Source organism: Tigriopus californicus, chromosome 6 (assembly GCF_007210705.1).
Source record: "Tigriopus californicus strain San Diego chromosome 6, Tcal_SD_v2.1, whole genome shotgun sequence".
Taxonomy (NCBI): Eukaryota; Metazoa; Arthropoda; class Copepoda; order Harpacticoida; family Harpacticidae; genus Tigriopus; species Tigriopus californicus.
In genome coordinates, this window is record NC_081445.1 from 2,592,638 (window position 1) to 2,612,602 (window position 19,965).

The 19,965-nt window shown below is 41.0% G+C and overlaps 2 protein-coding genes across 3 annotated transcripts; one reads left to right on the top strand and one right to left on the bottom strand.

Moving 5' to 3' along the window:
• Positions 1–741: 741 nt before the first annotated feature.
• Positions 742–1,322, bottom strand: LOC131882149 (anaphase-promoting complex subunit 15B-like). Its single transcript, XM_059229210.1, has one exon. It carries the CDS (start codon positions 1,218–1,220, stop codon positions 789–791), a length of 432 nt encoding a protein of 143 aa, XP_059085193.1. The 5' UTR covers positions 1,221–1,322; the 3' UTR covers positions 742–788.
• A 5,952-nt stretch (positions 1,323–7,274) lies between these two features.
• On the top strand, positions 7,275–19,965 carry LOC131882727 (ATP-citrate synthase-like). Of its 2 annotated transcripts, XM_059229968.1 has the most exons (22): positions 7,275–7,945; positions 9,601–9,723; positions 13,516–13,578; positions 13,864–14,063; positions 14,155–14,278; positions 15,062–15,196; positions 15,309–15,521; positions 15,910–16,067; positions 16,141–16,303; positions 16,824–16,976; positions 17,043–17,169; positions 17,242–17,451; positions 17,529–17,649; positions 17,759–17,888; positions 17,969–18,124; positions 18,198–18,413; positions 18,480–18,629; positions 18,707–18,862; positions 18,943–19,086; positions 19,153–19,349; positions 19,429–19,505; positions 19,586–19,965. In XM_059229968.1, the coding sequence occupies exons 1-22, from the start codon at positions 7,790–7,792 to the stop codon at positions 19,675–19,677; spliced, it is 3,264 nt and encodes a 1,087-aa protein (XP_059085951.1). In that variant the 5' UTR covers positions 7,275–7,789; the 3' UTR covers positions 19,678–19,965. The 2 variants fall into 2 exon arrangements, with proteins under 2 accessions (XP_059085951.1, XP_059085952.1); XM_059229969.1 differs by lacking the exons at positions 7,275–7,945; positions 9,601–9,723 and adding an exon at positions 10,230–10,310.

The window sequence follows — 19,965 nt, forward strand, 5'->3', positions numbered from 1 at the left end:
CAAAAATGGCTTTTAATGATTTATCATCCCTGGTCGTGAGACAACTGCAGACAGACACAGACACCATGGGCCGGCATTGGACGAGAAGGATCACGGAGGACATCGTCGAAATTAACCTCCAGGCCAATTCGTACAGAATAACAATATCAAAAATCTCAATACAGGAATTGGTTCAAATTATTGTACAATTAAACATGTCCTCCGTGTCGATCTTGGCCTCCCCACGAGGTCTGCCAATAATTATAAGAGTAAGAGTCCTAAGCTTTCATACTTATGCACCAGTTCAAGATTGGTGTTGGCAAAAGGCCGTGAGCAGAACGGTCATAATTTAACAAATGGCTGTTTCATGTAAAAAAAATACAGAATGCATTGCATTTTGTTACAACTGTCTAATCCTTGAAAAGCATGTCTAGGGGGACGAAAATTGATTATCCTTTGAACTCTCCACAAAACAATCACTTCTATAACTATTTTGCCGATTCATTAACCACACCTGAGAATGTAATCCTCAACGGTGTTGCATAAAAATTCAAAATAATGACGGAATTTGCTTTCGTCATTGGACTTCCGTTTACAAGGCGGGGTTCGTTGGTTCAAATCCCCGGGTTTGCCAACTGGAGCTGGCCCAACAATAGTCATGGTTTTAACCCCCATTGAGGCACTCATTAAAGACAGCTTCCCTTCCAAGCAGAGTTCTGACTAGTCAAAGAATTTTTTTTTTTTTTGAATAAATTGTAGGTCTGTACTTCAGCTCGTGTTTCATAAAAAATGCTGTTGAAACTCGACGTTCACGGATTCATGTCCTCAATGTCCTCTTGAGGCACTCTATTGCTGTTTCTGGGTGAATTGATGCCACTGGCCTCGCCTGAGCTTCCTTGGCCCACATTGGCAGGCACATTGCCCGCACTAAAGTTTAAGTCCATTTCTGCATCCTCCTCATCCTCGTGGGAATCTGAGTCATTGTCGTCGTTATCGTCGTTGTCGTCGTCATCATCATCCTCATCCTCATCGTCGTCCATGGGCTCTTGGCTTGATCGACCAATGGGCGGGATATCAGAGTAATTGGTCTTGAACTTCTTGAACCGCTCCTTGTTCTCCTGCTCCAGAATGGCCAAGTCAGCGTCTTCATTTCGGGCCAGGTCCACGGAATGCCAAATTGGATCCACCATCCGAGGCCTTTGAATGGGCATGATGTTCACATTTAAACTCGGATGGCTCATCCTTTCCCCTGAGATGCCGGATTTAGGAGTTCACTTTCTTGATAGTTCTGCTTTTGTCATCATTCTGTTTGGCTCGGTTGATTGCTTGGTCGGCAATCCGGAGAAATTCGACTCAATGTTTATTCACTCAACCTCCAAATTGATTTTCCAAAAGCAAAGCATGCTTTGCAAATGCACAACTCACGAAGTCATAAGTTCTGAGTGAAACACTCACATTGTCTGCTCTAAGGTTATCTTATTCACAATTAGAAGCTTGCATGCTGGCACATCCATTTTTCATTCAGACCCAAAGACATTGGCCTTTGACTGAGCTTACAACCAGTTTACAACCCTCAGAATGTCACAAAAATCCGTTTTAGGCCCCAAAAAAGAGCGGGAATAAGGCTGGGTCAATATGCCTTTGTAATTGCATCCAAACATCCGACCCTAACAACTTTATTTGGGATTCTACAAACAGCAATGGAGTCGTCCAACCCTGTCTGGTATGTAAAGAATTCCGTCCCTCTACGGCAAATTACATGGATATGATGACAAGTAGAATTGTAAATTGGAAGCTAGAAGTGACAGAGGAGCAAGGCACAGTATTTCCATTCAAACAAGACGAGGTCCTTGTCCTTACAACTAACAAGACCAAGGCCTATTCTAACGCAGTACATGACCCATTTTTGATCAAATATCAAAAGTCAAACATTTGCTCTTTACCTTGCAATGTTATGTTACTCAATATGATCGTAAATTACAGCCAAAGTCTGCAAAACAAAATTCTACGTTGAAAAATCATTGATGGTCACACTTACCCGTACCTATGAAGGCTTCAATTTCTTATTTATCTTCTACAAATGCTTTGCTTTCTGTCATCATCTGGGGGTATGTATGAACACCAAGAGCAGGGCTGATTAATAGTTTTAGTTGACCGACGTCACAAGAGTTTGCAAATAAAATTTCGACTAAATCGGTTCATGATTGACAAAGATATGACCATTTCAATCTTTATGGTCCCAAAGTCCAGATCTTTGACGCACTCAGTAGTCCTTTTCATTCTCTTCTCCCTCCTCTCCACACATAGAAACAAACAGAGAAATTCAACAATACGCTTCAAACTTTTTGCTGATCTATTCTAACACCATAAATACACCAGCAACGAGTCTAAGAGACCTTTCAAATCCCGGTTACAATGAGACACCCTACGTGGTTTCGTGAGCGCATATTTTGAGACGCCGAATGTACCCAGTTACACCTAGAGACCTAGTTGCGCCTACTTTAGTCTCTAGTTGCACCTAGTGTTGGTATCAGATAGTTTCATGAACGCAAATTTTGAAATGTGACTGTCGCATTTCAAAGGTTGCGTTCACAAAACTATGAGGGGTTACCTTGTTACAAACATTTTTGATATCCAGATAGGGATACAGAGAGCTATATACGGTATACTTGCACCATACAAGCAACGTTTCATCATAATGTTTTTCTATTAAATGGTGCTAAAAAGGCCAAGTGAGGTGGAAGGCATATTCAAAAATTCAAAATAAACATTCTCAGGGTGAGTATTTTGAATCCAGACAAAGTAACAGTGTCATAAATAAGGTAACATTGCAAAATTAATTTTGCTTTTTGAAAAATCAAACAAAAGTAAACTGATTTTCTGACTTCGTTTTTTCTGTTGTTATTTAAGACTGTCTTTTTAATTAAAAGAATATTTTTTATGGAATTTCATGAACAAAACATTTGAAGCATTTTCCAAATATTTGCCGCTTTTTAAGGTTGAGAAGAAAGTATTAGAAATTCTTGAACTTGTAAAGCTTCCCTGTTAGAACCCTGTGCATAAAGTAATGGATGGATTTGAGATGAGTTGAAATATTTGGCTTCAAATATGCTGAAGTCAAAGGAATATTTTACTCTGAATCATGTCTTTTTTATCAAAGTTTGAATCAGGAGATACAAACAAAAGAGCACTTCAACTATAACAAGATTTGAAACCACAGACAAACCATTCATAGTTGTTAAAAGCAAGCACAATTTTGAGCCCAAAGCTTCTTTCTTTAGGATAAATGAAATTATAAAGAATGACAGCAGCGTCCTTGATCAATCTGTATTTGTGTAGTTATCTATGGAGAAAACATATTGATTGCAATGGAACAGGACAAAAAACAAGCAATCAAATTTGAAACTCAAAAAGATTGGTCCATTTTTTTAGTGCTCATTCAATCAACCTTAAAAAACCTTATTCAAACAGTGACAAACTGGTATAATCAAAGGCAGAAACACACCTATTTGTTCGACTTGAGTTGACCCAATTCAGGTTGTTCTGATCTATGTAAATACCGTTCTTCAATTCAATATGTTATATTACCGGGTTTTGCACTTCAAGTTCAGCCAAATTGTTTCCTTTATGCCTGTTAAAGTATCATAATACTTTGTTGCTTTTGATAATTTAAACAATTTTGTGTTAATTGCTCTTTTAGTTCATGATTCTTGTAGTTCTTGAGTTGGAGTTGGTTCAATTTGGAGTATACACAGTTAGAGCAATTGAATTCATCTTCTGACATCCTATGACGTAAATGGGAATTAGAGCGCGGATTATCAATGGCCATAAATTCATAGGATTTCAAGTGTACTACTAGAAGGGCTGCATTCACCAAATGGTCAAACTATAGGGCTAGACAAGTAAACGCGTTCATGCACAACTGACGTTATTCCATGGAGTAAAATCAAAGACAACATGCCCAGCCAAACCGCACTGTGCATGCAGTGGATTTTGACATTTTTTCAATCTCACATGCTTGTCTAGGCAAATAGCATTGTTGTATTGAGCCAATTTGATAGTGCGTTCACTGATCAACACCAAACATGCTCATTTAGCAGGGTTTTGTAACACAACTTGCTCAAAATCACTCAATCATTGAAAATTCAATGAGCAAATGGTGTGAGTTGACTGATGTTTGTCCTAGTCCTCTCTCCCCAAAATGCCCAAAATCAGAGTGGCGGACCACATTTTTCCTTGAATTTCCTTTACTTGACATTCCCTATGTCGTTACACTCACAAAAAGTTATTCAATCCTACCCACATCTCTCAATAAAGGTGCATGATGTTGGGTCGTTCATTCACCAACCCATGAACAAAACCTGAAAATCCCCCTCTTTAACTCAGTCTCGGAGAATAGCTATTTGTTAAATTGCGGGGGCATTCATTATGTGGAGTTTAAAAAGTGAGTCTTGAATAAAGTCGACAAGGTCAAGACACCTTGAATGCATTTGCCCATTCATGCCGTCAAGTTTGATGAGAAACTTCTCTTCATATGAGAGGGCATGATGAAATGGGATTGGAATCCCAGCAATTCAAGACGAGAAACTTTTTCATTTTGCTTAACTTTTATTTATATATATTATTTGATTGACCAATGAATTAGAGTTGGCTGATCTGGCTAACCCTTGAATATAAGGTTGGTTGGGAGCTTCAGTTAAAAACTTTTACTATTAATCTGGGTCATGTTTCTGCTCCTCAAGCTAGATAATAATAATTTATTTACCATACACAGACAGATGTCTTGAATGGATTCAAGGCACAAATATATTTACACAATCACTCAAAAGTGAACCTGATCAGTAATTTTTTTTTTTTTTTCAAAATTTACTGGTTGATGCTACCCTGGTATTGAAGGTTGGTTTGGAATGCTTTGGAGGAACTTATCCAGGTCCTCTTTGAATTTGGGGAGAGGATTTTTTTCAACATGACTTGAAGGGAGGAGGGTAGTTTGTTGCAGAGTCTCCGGCCTCTCTCAAGAAATGAGTGGCGCATGATTGATTTAGCAGTTGCATTCTTGTTGTTCTAATGAGGTTGGATACATGTAACACATTCATTACTCGTTGGACAAAATTTAAGTCTGTGCCATGGGAAAGCTCATGGATACATTTAAAAGTAGGTAATAAGGGACCTTATTTACAACGTCACGCCGCCCAAAAAAAACGGGAAGAGGCACGATACATTGCTACATAAACTGCTCTTGCCTTGCCTTGAACGCAATTTCTTTTCGGTACATTATGTGACCTGAGGCACTAATTGAAAATAAGATTTTGATAGAATTGGTCAAAAACAACACAAACGCATTACAATTCAACAAGGAATTGGCCCAATCAGCCCTCTATTTGGTAAAGGCTGAATGACAAAGCGCCCTCTGGAGTGCAGAACGTAAAACATATTTCGTGCAGCGTAAGGGGGCTATATGTCATACATACCCTTCGTGTCTCCCTTGCACACTGTACAGGCGTAGATATAAATAGGGATACTTCTTTCAAAATGTCCTCAAAGTTGTGAAGGCTGATCATCAAATGTACAATCCACCATAGCGTAATTTCATGGACGGGTTTGAGTTGGATTTTACCATTTATTGATGAAAATAAGCACCTTGAATTAAAACATATCCAATTTTAGCTTATCTACATAATGGTCAAAAAGAAAAAAATAATCATCATGAAAAATGATAAATTTTTGAAGAGGCCAAGTTCCTTTTCTAGTTACACATATCTGATAGGACTTGTGAAGTGAAGGAAAAAGGCCGAAAAATGAAGTATTGCCACCAGGTTTGGGTGCTGAGCATTGACAAAGCAATTGCAGCCAACATGTTACAAGATACACCAATATTATCAATAATTGGAGTAGTTGTTCCATAGACCTTGCAATGAGGAATGATCTTTAAAGGTTAGGTGATTCCATTTTCCACTTACCGCGGGGAGATAAAAAAATGTCACAGGGCCGTTCCGGCACTCTAAGGTGGCTTGGGATATCTTGGGCCATTATATGTATTTTTTCCTTTCTTATCATGAGCATGGCCTTAATCATGAATGACATAGTTTTGAATCGAAGAATAAACTCTCCGGCACGCGTTTCATTAAAAAAAATTCAAGTACTCCCCCATGAGCCAAATATCTGCTTTTTAAGTTTATGTCACTAAATTTACTGGCCGCTCCTCTGTGCCTTGTACTATCGCAGTGGCAAAGCCAGACTCACTCTGATGATCAGTTCCTTCGGTTTAGCACGTTAATTGTACTTGACGCTCAATTTTTTTTTAGGTAAGTAATCAATACTTTTTTTGGATGAAAAGTGTGCCAAAGAGTTTATTTTTAGATACAAAACGATTATATTCATGGTTAGGACCACGGTAAGGCAAAAAAGGAAAAAAATATGTTTAACGGCTCAAGCTAATCCAAGCCGCCTCAGAGTGCCCAACCGGCCCTGTGACACTAATTCAACTCCCCCCGGTAAGAAAAAAAGGAATCACCAACATTGAAATATCATTCCTCATTGGCAAGATAAGACAACTGGATCCCAAGTGGTTGGACGAACATGATTTTGGTATAAGGCTGCAAGACTGTGTAATGTTACATCACAAGAATTGAGACAAGCCGAAACAAAAAACTCAAAAAAACACCAAATAAAGAAACTTACCAAATTGACAGATTTTGAATTGTGGTGACATTTGAACCCAAAAACCATCTCAGACCAATCAAAATAAATCCTCCTTCTCCTGTATCTCATTGGTTTAAAAATAGATTTACCATTTTTGGTTGTAGTTTTCACCCTACCCTACTAACATGTCATAATGTGAGAATGTCATGTGCCTATTCTAGGTGGTGAATTGAAGTAGACATTGTATACCATACAACATATCAAATTTATGTACGGTGCGTGTTGATGATGCAATTTTTTTTATATTTTTGTGCCCCGTTCACCCGGGTCAGCTATTTATTTTCTCTCTTAACTTCACAAGAAGAATAAATTGGAGACGTAGTTGGATGGAGCTTGCAGCCAATTTGTGGCAGGTTTTCCTCTGGTTTCTCGATCTCATGACCACTACACATCACCCTCTCAGAAACCAGAAGAAAGGCAGGCAAGCCACCAGCCACCTCAGCTGTCGACTGTCTATCTTCCAATGTCGCTTTCTCTGCCAACATTTTGGTTGGGTTCTTCCCATATCCGAGCCGGTTCGGGAGCTTGGACCTCATGGAAGAACATAAAATCAGGGGTCCTTCCACACATTCAAATACCTTGGACATGGATTCATTGATGTCCACTTGTCAATCACCTTTGAACTCTGGCCGGATGTGGGTTTGCCCATGTATCTGACCCACAGGGATGAGGCATGAGTCAGGAAACTATTGGCAGCCCTGACTCTATGAGGGGAGCAGCGGGACGGTTTGCCTTGAACTCCGTCATTCAAGGCGTTCGCCTACAATCAGTGCTGCTGGCTTGGCCGTGACACCCAATCTTTTTGAATGTCTCTGTGTGTATGTGGTAGTCTGTTAGCTGGCACTTGTCCTTCTCCCGGTCAGGAAACAACATATCCCTGTTGAGAGTGTATGTCGTGAAATCTTCAGACTGGACCCCTGTTTAAGACTTGCACATCAGTCGAGATCTGTCGAGTCTTGTTGCCAACTTTGAACACTAGACTTATATACATATTATTTCACTTTAAATTGCATCAGACGTGAGTCATCACGTGCTTGGGCGAGTGTCCTGAAAGGAAAGTGAAAGCGAGGTTGGACCAGATTGAGGCGGCAAATTTGAATCGGAAATCATGTCCGCCCGTGCTATTAGCGAAGCCACCGGCAAACGCCTGCTCAATCAGCACCTATCGAATGCGGCGGGTGCGGCCGAGTGCCGATTTGCGAGTGTCCAAGAGAACACCGATTGGGATGCTCTCGTGGGAGAGAACCCGTGGCTCAAAAACGAGGTAAGACATCGGTTTCGCTTGGTTTCTTGTGGAAGAACCGGAATCGACAAGCATGCGCTATTTCAAGTTGAATCGATAATTGAGCCCATGTCATCTTCTTGATAGATGCCATGAGCTCCTTGTAAGCTATAATTGTTACCCCGAGATTGGTGCCCTGAAAATAGATTTCGTTCAAAATCACAATTTGGTCTTCCATTTGGAAAATCGGACAAGAATGTTTTGCATCTGTTTCAAAGATTTTTTTTTTCCTTTTGAGGATCGATTTCTTGTTACTACAAACTATAAATCTTAAGATTTCATATTTTTTTGATGGCCGGGAACATCTCTCCCGAACTTTTATAAGGATCTTTGAATGCTAAATGTAGTTGAGATGACTTTCATTTCAGGGAAGAAAGCTTGATTAGTACAGTAGATACACTTTGTAGCATGGGAATTAATAAGGCATCATTTTTTTTAGCAAATATTGAGTAATCGCTTCAAGTTGGTGCGCTGTTGTGTCAGTTTGAGAGCACTCCATCCCACACCAAATTGGTAACTGCCAAAGGAACCTCTTCAAAAAATAATATTGCATTCGAAAACAATGGTTTTTAAATGGGGCAAGAATTTTTTTTACTGTTTCCTTGAGTCTAACTAAATTCATTCATACTTAAACGCAGTTATCTGATGCCCGCACTTGTTATGTTTTCGAAGACCGACGAATGTCCGCCTTAAAGTCACAAATGAATAGTATTTGTTGCGAGACCCATGAATTCTTAAGATATGCAATAGAATCAGAGAATGTTAGTTACTCTTATTTAACTTCCATGAAGAAGCCAGAATAGTAGGTAATAAATGCCATCTTGTAAACCTGTAAATTTACTTTGAGAGCAAACAGAGATATGTCGCAATAAAAAATAAATTAGAAAGTAATAACATTAAAGAAACAGGGGATGAAAACGTATGTTTATGTTGAGACAATATCCGCAAGTAATATTGTTTTTTGTCCATTGAGTTCCTTCATTGTTGCTAAATATGAAATTCAAGACGCTTTTCCGCTCAGCAACTATCAAAGTTGCTCCTATAGACTGGCTGGCATTCCCGCAATAAAGTCGATTCAAAAACTGCATAAGAAACTACTCTTCAGGGAAGAGCCCTTGAAGCTTTTTCTTCTTCATGACAGTTTTGTCAAGCTCTCTATAGATAAACGATCATCCGATCATCCTTCACTCAACCGAGGAGCCGAGTTATTTTTAATCCAAACAAAATATCTGGACACATGTTCAAGATCTCCTAACCCGCAAAGATATGTACAAATACGATATCACCTTTTTTCAGAATTTATGTGATTCAATGTTGAAGTCTGATTGAGAAAAGGTCAATAAATGCTAGTATAATTATTGGTTTTGATTTGGCAAGACATCCGTGAGTTTAGGCCCATGGCCAAATCTTCATGAAGTCGTGCCTAGTTGCTGAGTGGAAGTCGGAGAACAAAGGCAGCTCATGGCCTTCAAAGTCTTCTTTGCTGTGCTGCTCTTCATGGCAACTGTAACTTTCTCCTCTCCAGCAAAGGCTCTAAAGGCTCACCAGAGGAAAAGAAAGCCAACCATCACATGACATGCTTCCTTCCTCACGAATGGGAATGATTTGAATGCGCAATTTTTCATTTGGTTTTCCAGAAATTGGTGGCAAAGCCCGATCAATTGATCAAACGGAGAGGCAAATTGGGTTTGATCAAGGTGAAGACCGACTTTCCTGAAGCTCAAGAATGGATCCAAGAACGCATGAAAAAAGACCAGCAAGTAAGTCTGTTGCTCACTCAGAGGGGCATTTCTTTTTCAGACCATTCTGATCATGAGACCTAAAGAGGTACAGTTTGATGCACTTTTGGTGCCATCCGTTACCACCACGGGTTTTTCTCGTGAGGGCAGCTAATCCAGGGAAATGAGATTTCTAAAGAGGACCCAAGTGGAACAGTATGAGTTATGAGGCAAATGGCCGTCGTGGGCCAGTTCAAATCTCATTAGTTAGTTCCAAAGAGCTAGAGGGTCTAGTTTCCAAAAGCTGATGGCTCTTTTTTTCGGAGCAAGGACATGAAGTGGATGTGAAGAGGTCCACCCACTCCTTCGTTGCTTGGATCAACAGTCGGCTGTTCCCTGTTGGAAACAAGAGCACGTGGTTCGAGTGCTCGCCAAGCGCCTTCCTGCCGTCTCCTAGTTTTGGTGGGTGGACTCAGTTGGACTTTGAACGCTTGGCGAGTGGGACGGACTTCCACTAGTCGTCAGATTCGTGAGGCGAGGTTGGGGGTGGTGGGGTGGGAAGGAGAGGGGGAGGGGCGAACTTTGGAACAGACCAGTAGATTTGTGTGCTTTTGACTTGAATGCAGGAGGTGAGCCATATGTGATATTAACATGACCTTATTTTCAATTATTATGATTTTCTCAAGTACTCTCCGAGGGCGTCCTATTAAATATTATCAAGATAAACTAGAGAAACGGACTGACCAATTAAGGGCGATAGTCCTTTTGCTATCCTGATACATCATCTAGATCTTTGGTTCTAGACCCCAAAATTTTTTTGGGGATTATTTGGCAATTTGGTGCAAATCATTTTAAATAATAAGTGTGTTTGGCTCGACATGAGGCGATGGAATCTCATAACGAGAAGGTACATTCATGTTTGTGATAGAAGAGTATGAATAATGCTGCCAGTATTTAGATTCAATCGACTCGTCTTGGATTCCTTTCCAGTTGCAATTGAGGGTGAGGCCCCATTTCTCAAAAAGGTGACGGGCAATAATAACACCAAGTAAATAAACTATTGTAATTCTTCAAGAGAGACCCTGACCTTTGGCCCAACCGTGTTTAAAAGGTCAATTTGAGTCATTGTTTGTTGATAGAGGCTTAGCGTGTGATTTGAGATCACCTTGCAATCCTAGATAATCAACGCTTTTTTGAATGATAAAATCCTTCTTTACCATGCTTCTTTCCTAAAGTGCCTGGGTAGTTTGATAGACATTTTGCCATTTTGTGAAAAAGCATAACTTCACACATCATGTTATTCCATGTTTTATGTTGCACATTTTGTCAATAGTAATTTCACCCACACATATTCAATGCTTGACATGTCAGCACCAAAAGCAATTTGGGTACCGATAATAAAGCATTAAGTACCACAAAGTGATCGAACAATAAAAACCATGTTAGTGCCAAAAAATATTTGAACACTAAATCCTGTCGGAATTTTCACGTACTTTGAGTGCTCATAAGTCATCAATAAGCGAAGAGCTGATAAGTGATTCATGTACGCTTCAACATACGGTGTGAGAAGATCATCGCATTTGTTCTCTGGGATAACAATAGCTTTCTTTGAACCTCTCATTTCGTGTCATTTTCACAATGCAATCTTTCTTCTCCATAGCTGGGTTTTTGGATGCATCGTTTTACATAGACTCTTCCTTCATTCTTTTTTTTTGCTGAGTGGAAGAACCCTACAAAGATGTACGATCTTGATTGGTCTTTTGGGCTCAGTACCTATTGAAGCAAAGCGTTGGGGAGATTTGGTTTTGTTCTCCCCCCAAACGTCAATGCTGAATGAGCAGGTCTTTTACAAATCCAATCTTACAGGGCTCTATTGAGGAGACTTTGCAAAAGGAAACGGAAAGCTAGTGGCCTGGCTCTCATGTTTATTTTGGTAAAGATTTTAATCAAGTTCAAGCGAATTCAACTGAATGATCTTAAACTTGAAGAATGTAGAGTACTACAGGGTGTTCCATGATTGCGGTTACTTCAAAATCATGCATCTAGCCCTCTTATAACACTTTTTCACTGTTTCTGACAAGTAGCTTTGAAGATATCAGTGAAATTATCGATTCATGTCAAGGCCTTCTGAGGCGACTTTTTTCAGCATGTAATGACAAAAGCAATAAAGATTTTTTTTTGTGTGCCCATTCTCGGCATTCATTGAGAACCATGTGCCAGGCATTCAGGACATTGTTCTTGAAGGCCTCTTAAGTTGTCGGACACCTGACATTCATTGCTTGATTATTCCACGGCTGACCAGGCCCAGAAGTCGTGCAGTGACCAAAACTGAGGTCAAAATAACTTGAAGCCCCTTTAAAACCAGATTTGTGGGGCACAAAGTTCTCAATAGATGTTGAAAAGTTCAAAAAACAACTTTAAACCTCCCTCATCCTCAATACTTTCAACCTGTGATATTGGCCGACCCCGGAACACGTGACCATTGCCAGAGATCAGAACCTCTCTTGGAGGCCCTCAAGGGCTAGATGCCTGGCACACAGTTCTCAATGCATGTCAAGAAGATTACAAAAAAGTCTACGTTACTCTTTACCATTACATGCCATACAGAGGCTGGAGAAGGGCTTGATATGAAGCAATAGTTCTAGCGACAGTTTCAAAACCATGCTTAAAGAGTAAATAAAAGTTCATGCATCTATTCATGAATGACATTTCTATGAACATGTAAAGTCTTATTATCAGTCGTTAATTAGCTACATGCTTATTTGTTTATTAGTTTGTTTGTTACCGAGTTAGATGGCAGCTCTCTTGCTTGCTCGTCCTGCCATCTGGTGATGAATGTCCCAATTGAGGGACATTCTCGCTCTGTCATCGCACCTATCATTAATTCTTACCTCACCCTCGGGAATGACCGCAAGCTAGATGGATGAATTTGAGTAGCTGCAACTATAAAACACCTGTACATGAGCAAGCTTGGAAGAGATTTCTTGAATAAATGACGAAAAATAATGTGGTCTGTAAAAATGAAATATATAGATGATAAGATGAAATGGGGTTTAAATTGTGTCTTAGGAGATGATCATAGAATGAAATGTGTAATTTTGCATTACTCAGACGAGAAGAATGTTTGGAGACAAATTTATTGGACTAATCACCACACACCGGCCTATGATTTAACTTTAAGAGAGCAATAGCTTTTCCTGGTAATAAAACATGTGTTTAGATGTCTTTAAAATGTTACGGTACCAACGTCAATATGACTTAAACGATTACTGCCAATGCAGATAGTAAGTCCGAGAGGTGGGACATTTTTTCGGGTGAGCCCTGTGCCTGTTCTATGCGTTTACCTGCATTGTTTGAGTTGTCCCCTTTTCAACCTTTTGTCGTTTCCACGGCAATTGGGCCTCGGTTAGAAAAAATAAGCGCATGATTCATTGATGCACATTGATTGCACCCAATCAATACTTCTACATAGCATGTGTCTTGAGGGGTTTGATCATCTAAATACCAATTCTAACACTAAGGAAATAACTCACTACATATAAAATCAAGTATAAAATAATGATGTGATATAATTCAAAATTCAATATCATAGGTTGTTATTTCTCTGGTTGGGGACGTAATTTGCGTCTAAAGAAAAACTTTTTTGTGGAAGGCCGAGGATGAGAATCGAACCATGGACCTTCCTCATGGCACATCTCCCTCCTATTTTCCGCAATGATAGCGGAAATGACTTTTGAACGACAGAACTCGTTTCAATCCTTCAAATTCCAATATTGCCGATGAAGAATGAACTCCCAAATCTAATCACTTTTTTGTGTTTCAATGTCGTTTCAGATTGGCAGAGCGTCTGGAAAGTTGAAGACTTTCATCATCGAACCCTTTGTGGCTCATGAACAGGTAATTGGGAGAGACTATTGTCTCATTGTGTCACATTGATAGCCAAGACTGATCTGGTAGAACATACAAAATACAATCCTCATGACGGATATTGTGTTTGGATGAGATCTCCCAAGGTGGATCTTATCTGGCCTGCTTCAATTTGGTTCTGGGAGCATGAAAAGTTACCGTGAGAAACGCACTCTCGGAGCTTTCCAGTTTTTTTTTAACTTGAAAGTGATGAAAGGACTCTTGAAAACTTGGCACTTTTTGTGGGGGAATATAACCCGAGCAATCTTTTTACAGAGTGAAGAGGCTTATGTTTGCATCTATTCCACTCGAACTTGTGACACCATTCTGTTCACGCCAGAAGGTGGCGTGGATATCGGAGACGTGGATGCCAAAGCACAAAAGTTGGATATCCAAGTGGGTGATGAGACCAATTTGCAAGAGGATCAAGTCATTCAATCTCTGCTCTCTGGAGTCCAAGATAGCAAAACTCAAAAGTAAGATTGCTCTAGAAACTCTGAATCCTCTGGGGACCCCTCGGAAGTGTGTCAAGTTGAGCTTGATCGTCTTGGTTGTGTTGTGTTTCAGGCGTGTGGCACAATTTATCGTGGCTCTCTACAATGTGTATGTGGAACTGTTCTTCACATATCTCGAGATTAACCCATTGGTCGTGACACCCGACAAGATCTACATCCTCGATTTGGCAGCCAAGGTAAGCCCCCAAAGTAACTTTGGAAACTAGTTTGAGCCACAATGACATGACACGTGGGTTTAAGTGGTTTGAGGGAACAAGTCAAACTTCTTCACATGGACATTGAGTTTTACGAGAGCGAATCAAGCAAGAAGAGGACTAATTAATGCAAGTTTGCAAGAGAACCCTAATCGATTTTTTTCTTCAGTTTTGGGGAAATTTGTGCAATTAAAAGATGATTCATATTCTAGGATTACAAGGAGAATCATAAATATTCTTTTGACAAGCTCGATTGAAATGCTTGAAATTGTAGTTTGATACATCAACCATCTTCGAGTTAAAAAACTTGAAGGCAAATAAATTAAAATAATCATTTGTGACAAGTTGAAGAAACCCCACGGATATGAAGTATTTTATTTGCTTGAATTTTTTTTTTCTTTGAAAATCAAGATTTAAAAACAATCGTTAGGTCTGCATAAAGATGTGTTTCCATCCTAGCTTCGGCATATTTACCACGAACTGGACTTTAAAGGATGTATATGGTGTTTTTTGAATCACTCAAAACTGTGTCGGAGAAGCACGTGTTCGTGCTTGAAAGGTTCTAGAGTAGGAATTGGCAAATCGAAAGCAATGCATAATTCATGTACCAATGACGTAACAGAGATCCAAACCTTGGAACTTGTGGCAGGCTTCTACGTTAAGACTCCTCCCTGTTGAATCACATTCCTGACTCGTGTTTAATCAAAATGACCTAAAATGAACGCATAATACAAGCCATTTCATCGAACTTCAAATTGGTTTCAGCTCGATGCCACCGCCGATTTCATGTGCCGTGGAAAATGGGGCAAAGTGGATTATCCGCCTCCATTAGGTCGAGATGCATTCCCTGAGGAGGCTTACATTGCGGATATTGATGCCAAAACCGGGGCTTCACTAAAGGTAAACAAGATCAGTCACGAATTCTAATGGAGCGAATGTGAGCGGGGAGAGCCACTCTTTGAGATTGGACTTGTTAAATTTCCTTTTGACTACTGATGGATCATGATTCTAGTTGACGATTCTGAACGCCACGGGAAGAATTTGGACCATGGTGGCTGGAGGTGGAGCCAGTGTGATATATTCCGACACCGTTTGTGCTTTGGGTGGATCAGAGGAGCTGGCCAATTATGGCGAATACTCGGGAGCTCCTTCCGAGCAACAGACTTACGACTATGCCAAAACTTTGCTCTCACTCATGACCAAGGAGAAGCATCCAGAAGGAAAAGTGAGTTTGAGAATTGGAAAGCTTTGTTCGCTTTTTTTTTTTTTGATGACTCTTCATCTTCTTTTTTGCTCTGAACGTGACACTTGAGTTGGCACCAAGGTCTTTGAGCTCATTGTTTGGTTCAGAGAGTAGATGAAGGAAATGGGAAAGATATCAAATTACATTTCTGCCTATGGTGGATAGCTTTCGGAGAAAAATAAGTCTATTTGTAGGTCGACCTTCTTTGAATCGAACCTGAGAAGGGAGAGAGGCGCCAAAGTTTCGTGGTTGGAGAACTAGCCCCTCGAGTTGATGAAAATGGCTTTCGCCTCAGTGCAGATTACAACTTTCGTCTCAGTCGTCTGTCTTAATGAGGTCATTCAATCCCTTTTTTCGTTCTTACCCCTAGGTTCTCATCATAGGCGGTGGTATAGCTAATTTCACCAACGTGGCTGCTACCTTCAAAGGCATTGTGAAGGCCTTGGAGGAATTCCAAGTGAAGCTCAAGGAATTTGATATCAAGATCTTTGTGCGACGAGCTGGTCCCAATTATCAAGAGGGACTCAGGTATGGACCACACAAAAAGTGACCCAGCTATTTGGAGGAGGTCGTTAAACCCATGCATGTTTGGGAATTTCAGGGTCATGCGAGAGGTGGGCAAGAGTCTGGACATCCCATTGTACGTGTTTGGGCCCGAAACACACATGACGGCAATCGTGGGCATGGCTTTGGGCAAGAGGCCCATTCCGGTTACTACGCATTCGGCGGACACCACAACAGCAAACTTCCTACTTCCATCGTCGGTGAGTAACCCTAAGGGTCCAAAAGGGGTCCATTTGATCATTTTATCTTCTGATTTCAGGCCAAAAAGGTATCAACCAAACAATATAAGGGAGTAACGTATTTTTCAGTTGTAGTGACTCCCTCTTCTGCAATTATGATGCATGCATACTCCTTGCTCTTTGTCACGCGCCCTAAACAATGTAGATAGAAGAATCTCTGGGATGCAGTTTTGCAACCCATTCATTGCTCTTGATCCTTGTGCACTGTTACCCTCTCTCTCCCTCTCCTTTATTGGTTTATGGCTCTTGAATCCTCGTGTGGCTTGGAAAAAGGCATTCGACAGCCTTCAGTATTCCCTAGTAGTATCTCATTGCAGTCAACTAGATTGTCGGCCAGTCCCATGAGAACATGTTGACTAGGTTTCGTGGGTGGATTGGTAGAAGTTACTTCAGAGTCACGAAACCTCGGGCCTACATAGAAGCCGAGTCGTAAATTGGTTTCCTTTTGAGCACGGATTAATTCTTGTGAACATTTTTGTAGCCTGGAGATGTAAAGAGCCCTGCTCCGGGCAAGAAGGCCTTCGATCTTACTCCTAAGCCAGCCACTGCCGCAGATGGGAGCAAGGTGGCAAGTGCCCTCTTTGGAAAGGGGACGAAGGCCATTATTTGGGGCCTACAGACTCGAGCTGTCCAGGTGAGGGCTTTTTGGTGGAACGTTTTGTCTTGGTTCTGAAAGCACGTTGTTTTCCTTATGCAAAAGGGAATGATGGATTTTGATTACGTCTGTCAAAGACCTCAGCCCTCTGCCGCTTGCATGGTCTACCCAATGGTGGGTGGGGATTCGAAGCAAAACTTTTATTGGGGTCACAAAGAAATCCTCGTCCCAGGTAATTGATCTCAATTTTATCAAATATGATTATGATCATTGGTCAAACTGAACCAATCTATCACGTTTTTAGTGTACAAGAATATGGCGGATGCTATGAAGAAGCATCCTGACGCAGATGTCATGGTTAACTTTGCCTCACTACGATCTGCATATGACTCTACTTTGGAAGCTATGGAATACCCACAAATCAGGACCATTGCCATCATCGCTGAAGGAATTCCGGAAAACATGACTCGGAAGCTCATTAAAGCCGCCAACGCCAAGAGTGTCAATATCATTGGTGAGTTCAGAGTTTTCAGAAGAAATTATGATAACTTTAAGTGAAGTACATCATTGACGCACAATCTCAATCAATAGGACCTGCTACTGTGGGTGGCATCAAACCAGGATGCTTTAAGATCGGAAACACTGGTGGTATGATGGATAACATTCTTCATTCCAAGCTGTACAGGCCAGGATCTGTAGCTTACGTTTCAAGGTGTGTTCCAAAGCGGTTTTATCCCCGGGTTGATTCTTCAGGAGGACTACCTAGTTGTGAGAACAACAAATGCAAGCTTCCCTTAAACTTACTTGTTTACTTCCAATAGATCTGGAGGCATGAGCAATGAGCTCAACAATATCATATCACATCAAACCGATGGCGTGTTTGAAGGTGTGGCCATTGGAGGTGATCGTTACCCTGTGTCAACTTTTATGGACCATCTCCTGCGTTACCAGGTAATTCTAAACCACTGCGATTTCAAAAGCACTCTCGAGAAGAAAAATGGTTATTTGTCCCTTTGTTGCCTCTTTTTTAGAACGAGGATGAAGTAAAGATGCTCGTCCTGCTGGGAGAGGTTGGTGGTACTGAAGAGTATCGCGTGTGTGAAGCCATCAAAAATGGAACCATCACCAAGCCGATTGTGGCTTGGTGCATCGGCACTTGTGCCGACATGTTTTCCACTGACGTGCAAGTAAGTACAACTTCCAGCACTTAGAAAAGAACAAAAAACGTCTAAAGACATAAAGACATGTGTCTCGCATTAGTTTGGACATGCTGGAGCATCTGCTGGCGGTGCCGCAGAAACGGCTTCGGAGAAGAACAAAGCTCTCACTGCGGCCGGTGCCCACGTGCCTACTTCATTCGATGAGCTGGGAGAGATCATCCGCGAGGTCTATAGCGACTTGGTCCAAAGGGAGATTATTATCCCCAAGGCAGAGGTCCCACCACCTCCGGTTCCTATGGATTATGCCTGGGCGAGGGTATGGGTCAATGTATTATAAATCTCCTATTTGAGATCAAATTTAGTAATTTTACACTATTATTAGGAGTTGGGATTGATCCGGAAACCGGCCTCATTCATGACCTCCATTTGCGATGAAAGAGGCCAAGAGCTCATTTACGCCGGCATGCCCATTACAGAGGTCTTTCGGCAAGATATGGGCATTGGAGGCGTGCTTTCTCTCCTATGGTTTCAGGTACTTTCTCTTACGTTTAGAGAAGCGTCAAAGCTTTTGGTAGCCTCCGTCCTAACTCCAGTTTCTTTCTCCCATAGCGCCGACTGCCGCCTTATGCGTGCAAGTTCTTGGAGATGTGCTTGATGATCACGGCTGATCACGGACCCGCTGTATCCGGGGCCCATAACACCATTGTTTGTGCCCGAGCTGGCAAAGATCTAGTGTCTTCCTTGGTATCCGGTCTACTTACCATCGTAAGTGGCAATTTTCTGGAAGAGCGGCCATGTTGAAAACAAGAGAAGCAAAAGTCAACTGGCGACCTTTTTCTTCCTAGGGTGACCGTTTCGGAGGTGCTCTGGATGGAGCCGCCAAGCAATTTACGGAAGCCTACGATGCTAATATGATCCCTATGGAGTTTGTCAATTCGATGAGAAAGAAGGGTCAACTGATCATGGGAATCGGCCATCGAGTCAAATCTGTGAGTCTTTTTTGCAAAGACTTTGAATTCCAACTCGCCTAATTTATTACTTAATTTACAACCCAGATCAACAATCCCGACATGCGTGTGACCCTCATCAAGGAATTCGCCACCATTCAGTTCCCTCAATCGCCATTGCTGAAATACGCTTTGGAAGTGGAAAAGATCACCACCAGCAAGAAACCCAACTTGATCTTGAACGTGGATGGATGCATTGCTGTGTGTTTCGTGGACCTACTTCGCCACTCAGGATGTTTCACAAAGTACCAATACCTCGGGGCATGTGCCCTATCATAAAGAGGCCATCAGTGGCCATAATGACCTTGATTGTATTCTTTTCAGAGATGAGGCCGACGAGTTTGTGAAGACTGGCTCGCTGAATGGATTGTTCGTATTAGGTCGAAGCATCGGCTTCATTGGTAAGTATGCAAACATTTGGAACCGTTTACTCGGGAACATAAACAAAATAGACAAACAATTCTCTTGTGTTTGTTTGCAGGTCATTACTTGGATCAGAAGCGTCTCAAGCAAGGGTTATACCGCCATCCTTGGGACGATATTAGCTACGTTCTCCCAGAGATGAACCAATAATTGAAGAACTCGACAAAATCCAGGACGTTGGCTATTACATTCCACATGTTTAAACCGATCACAATAGCATAAATTATTCGAGCGAATTCTTTGCTTTGCTCCTTTTTTCTGAACAGAGACGTACTTGTTACAAAAAGAGAAAGCAATTCACTTAGTATAGGAAAGTGAATTGTTGCGATGGAAGTTTTAAAAGTTTGTTCATCCATGTTTCCGTTGTAATGTAATAACTATTGATGTATAAAGAAAGACATTTGAGGCAAACGAGTAAATTGATAAATTGTTAGAACA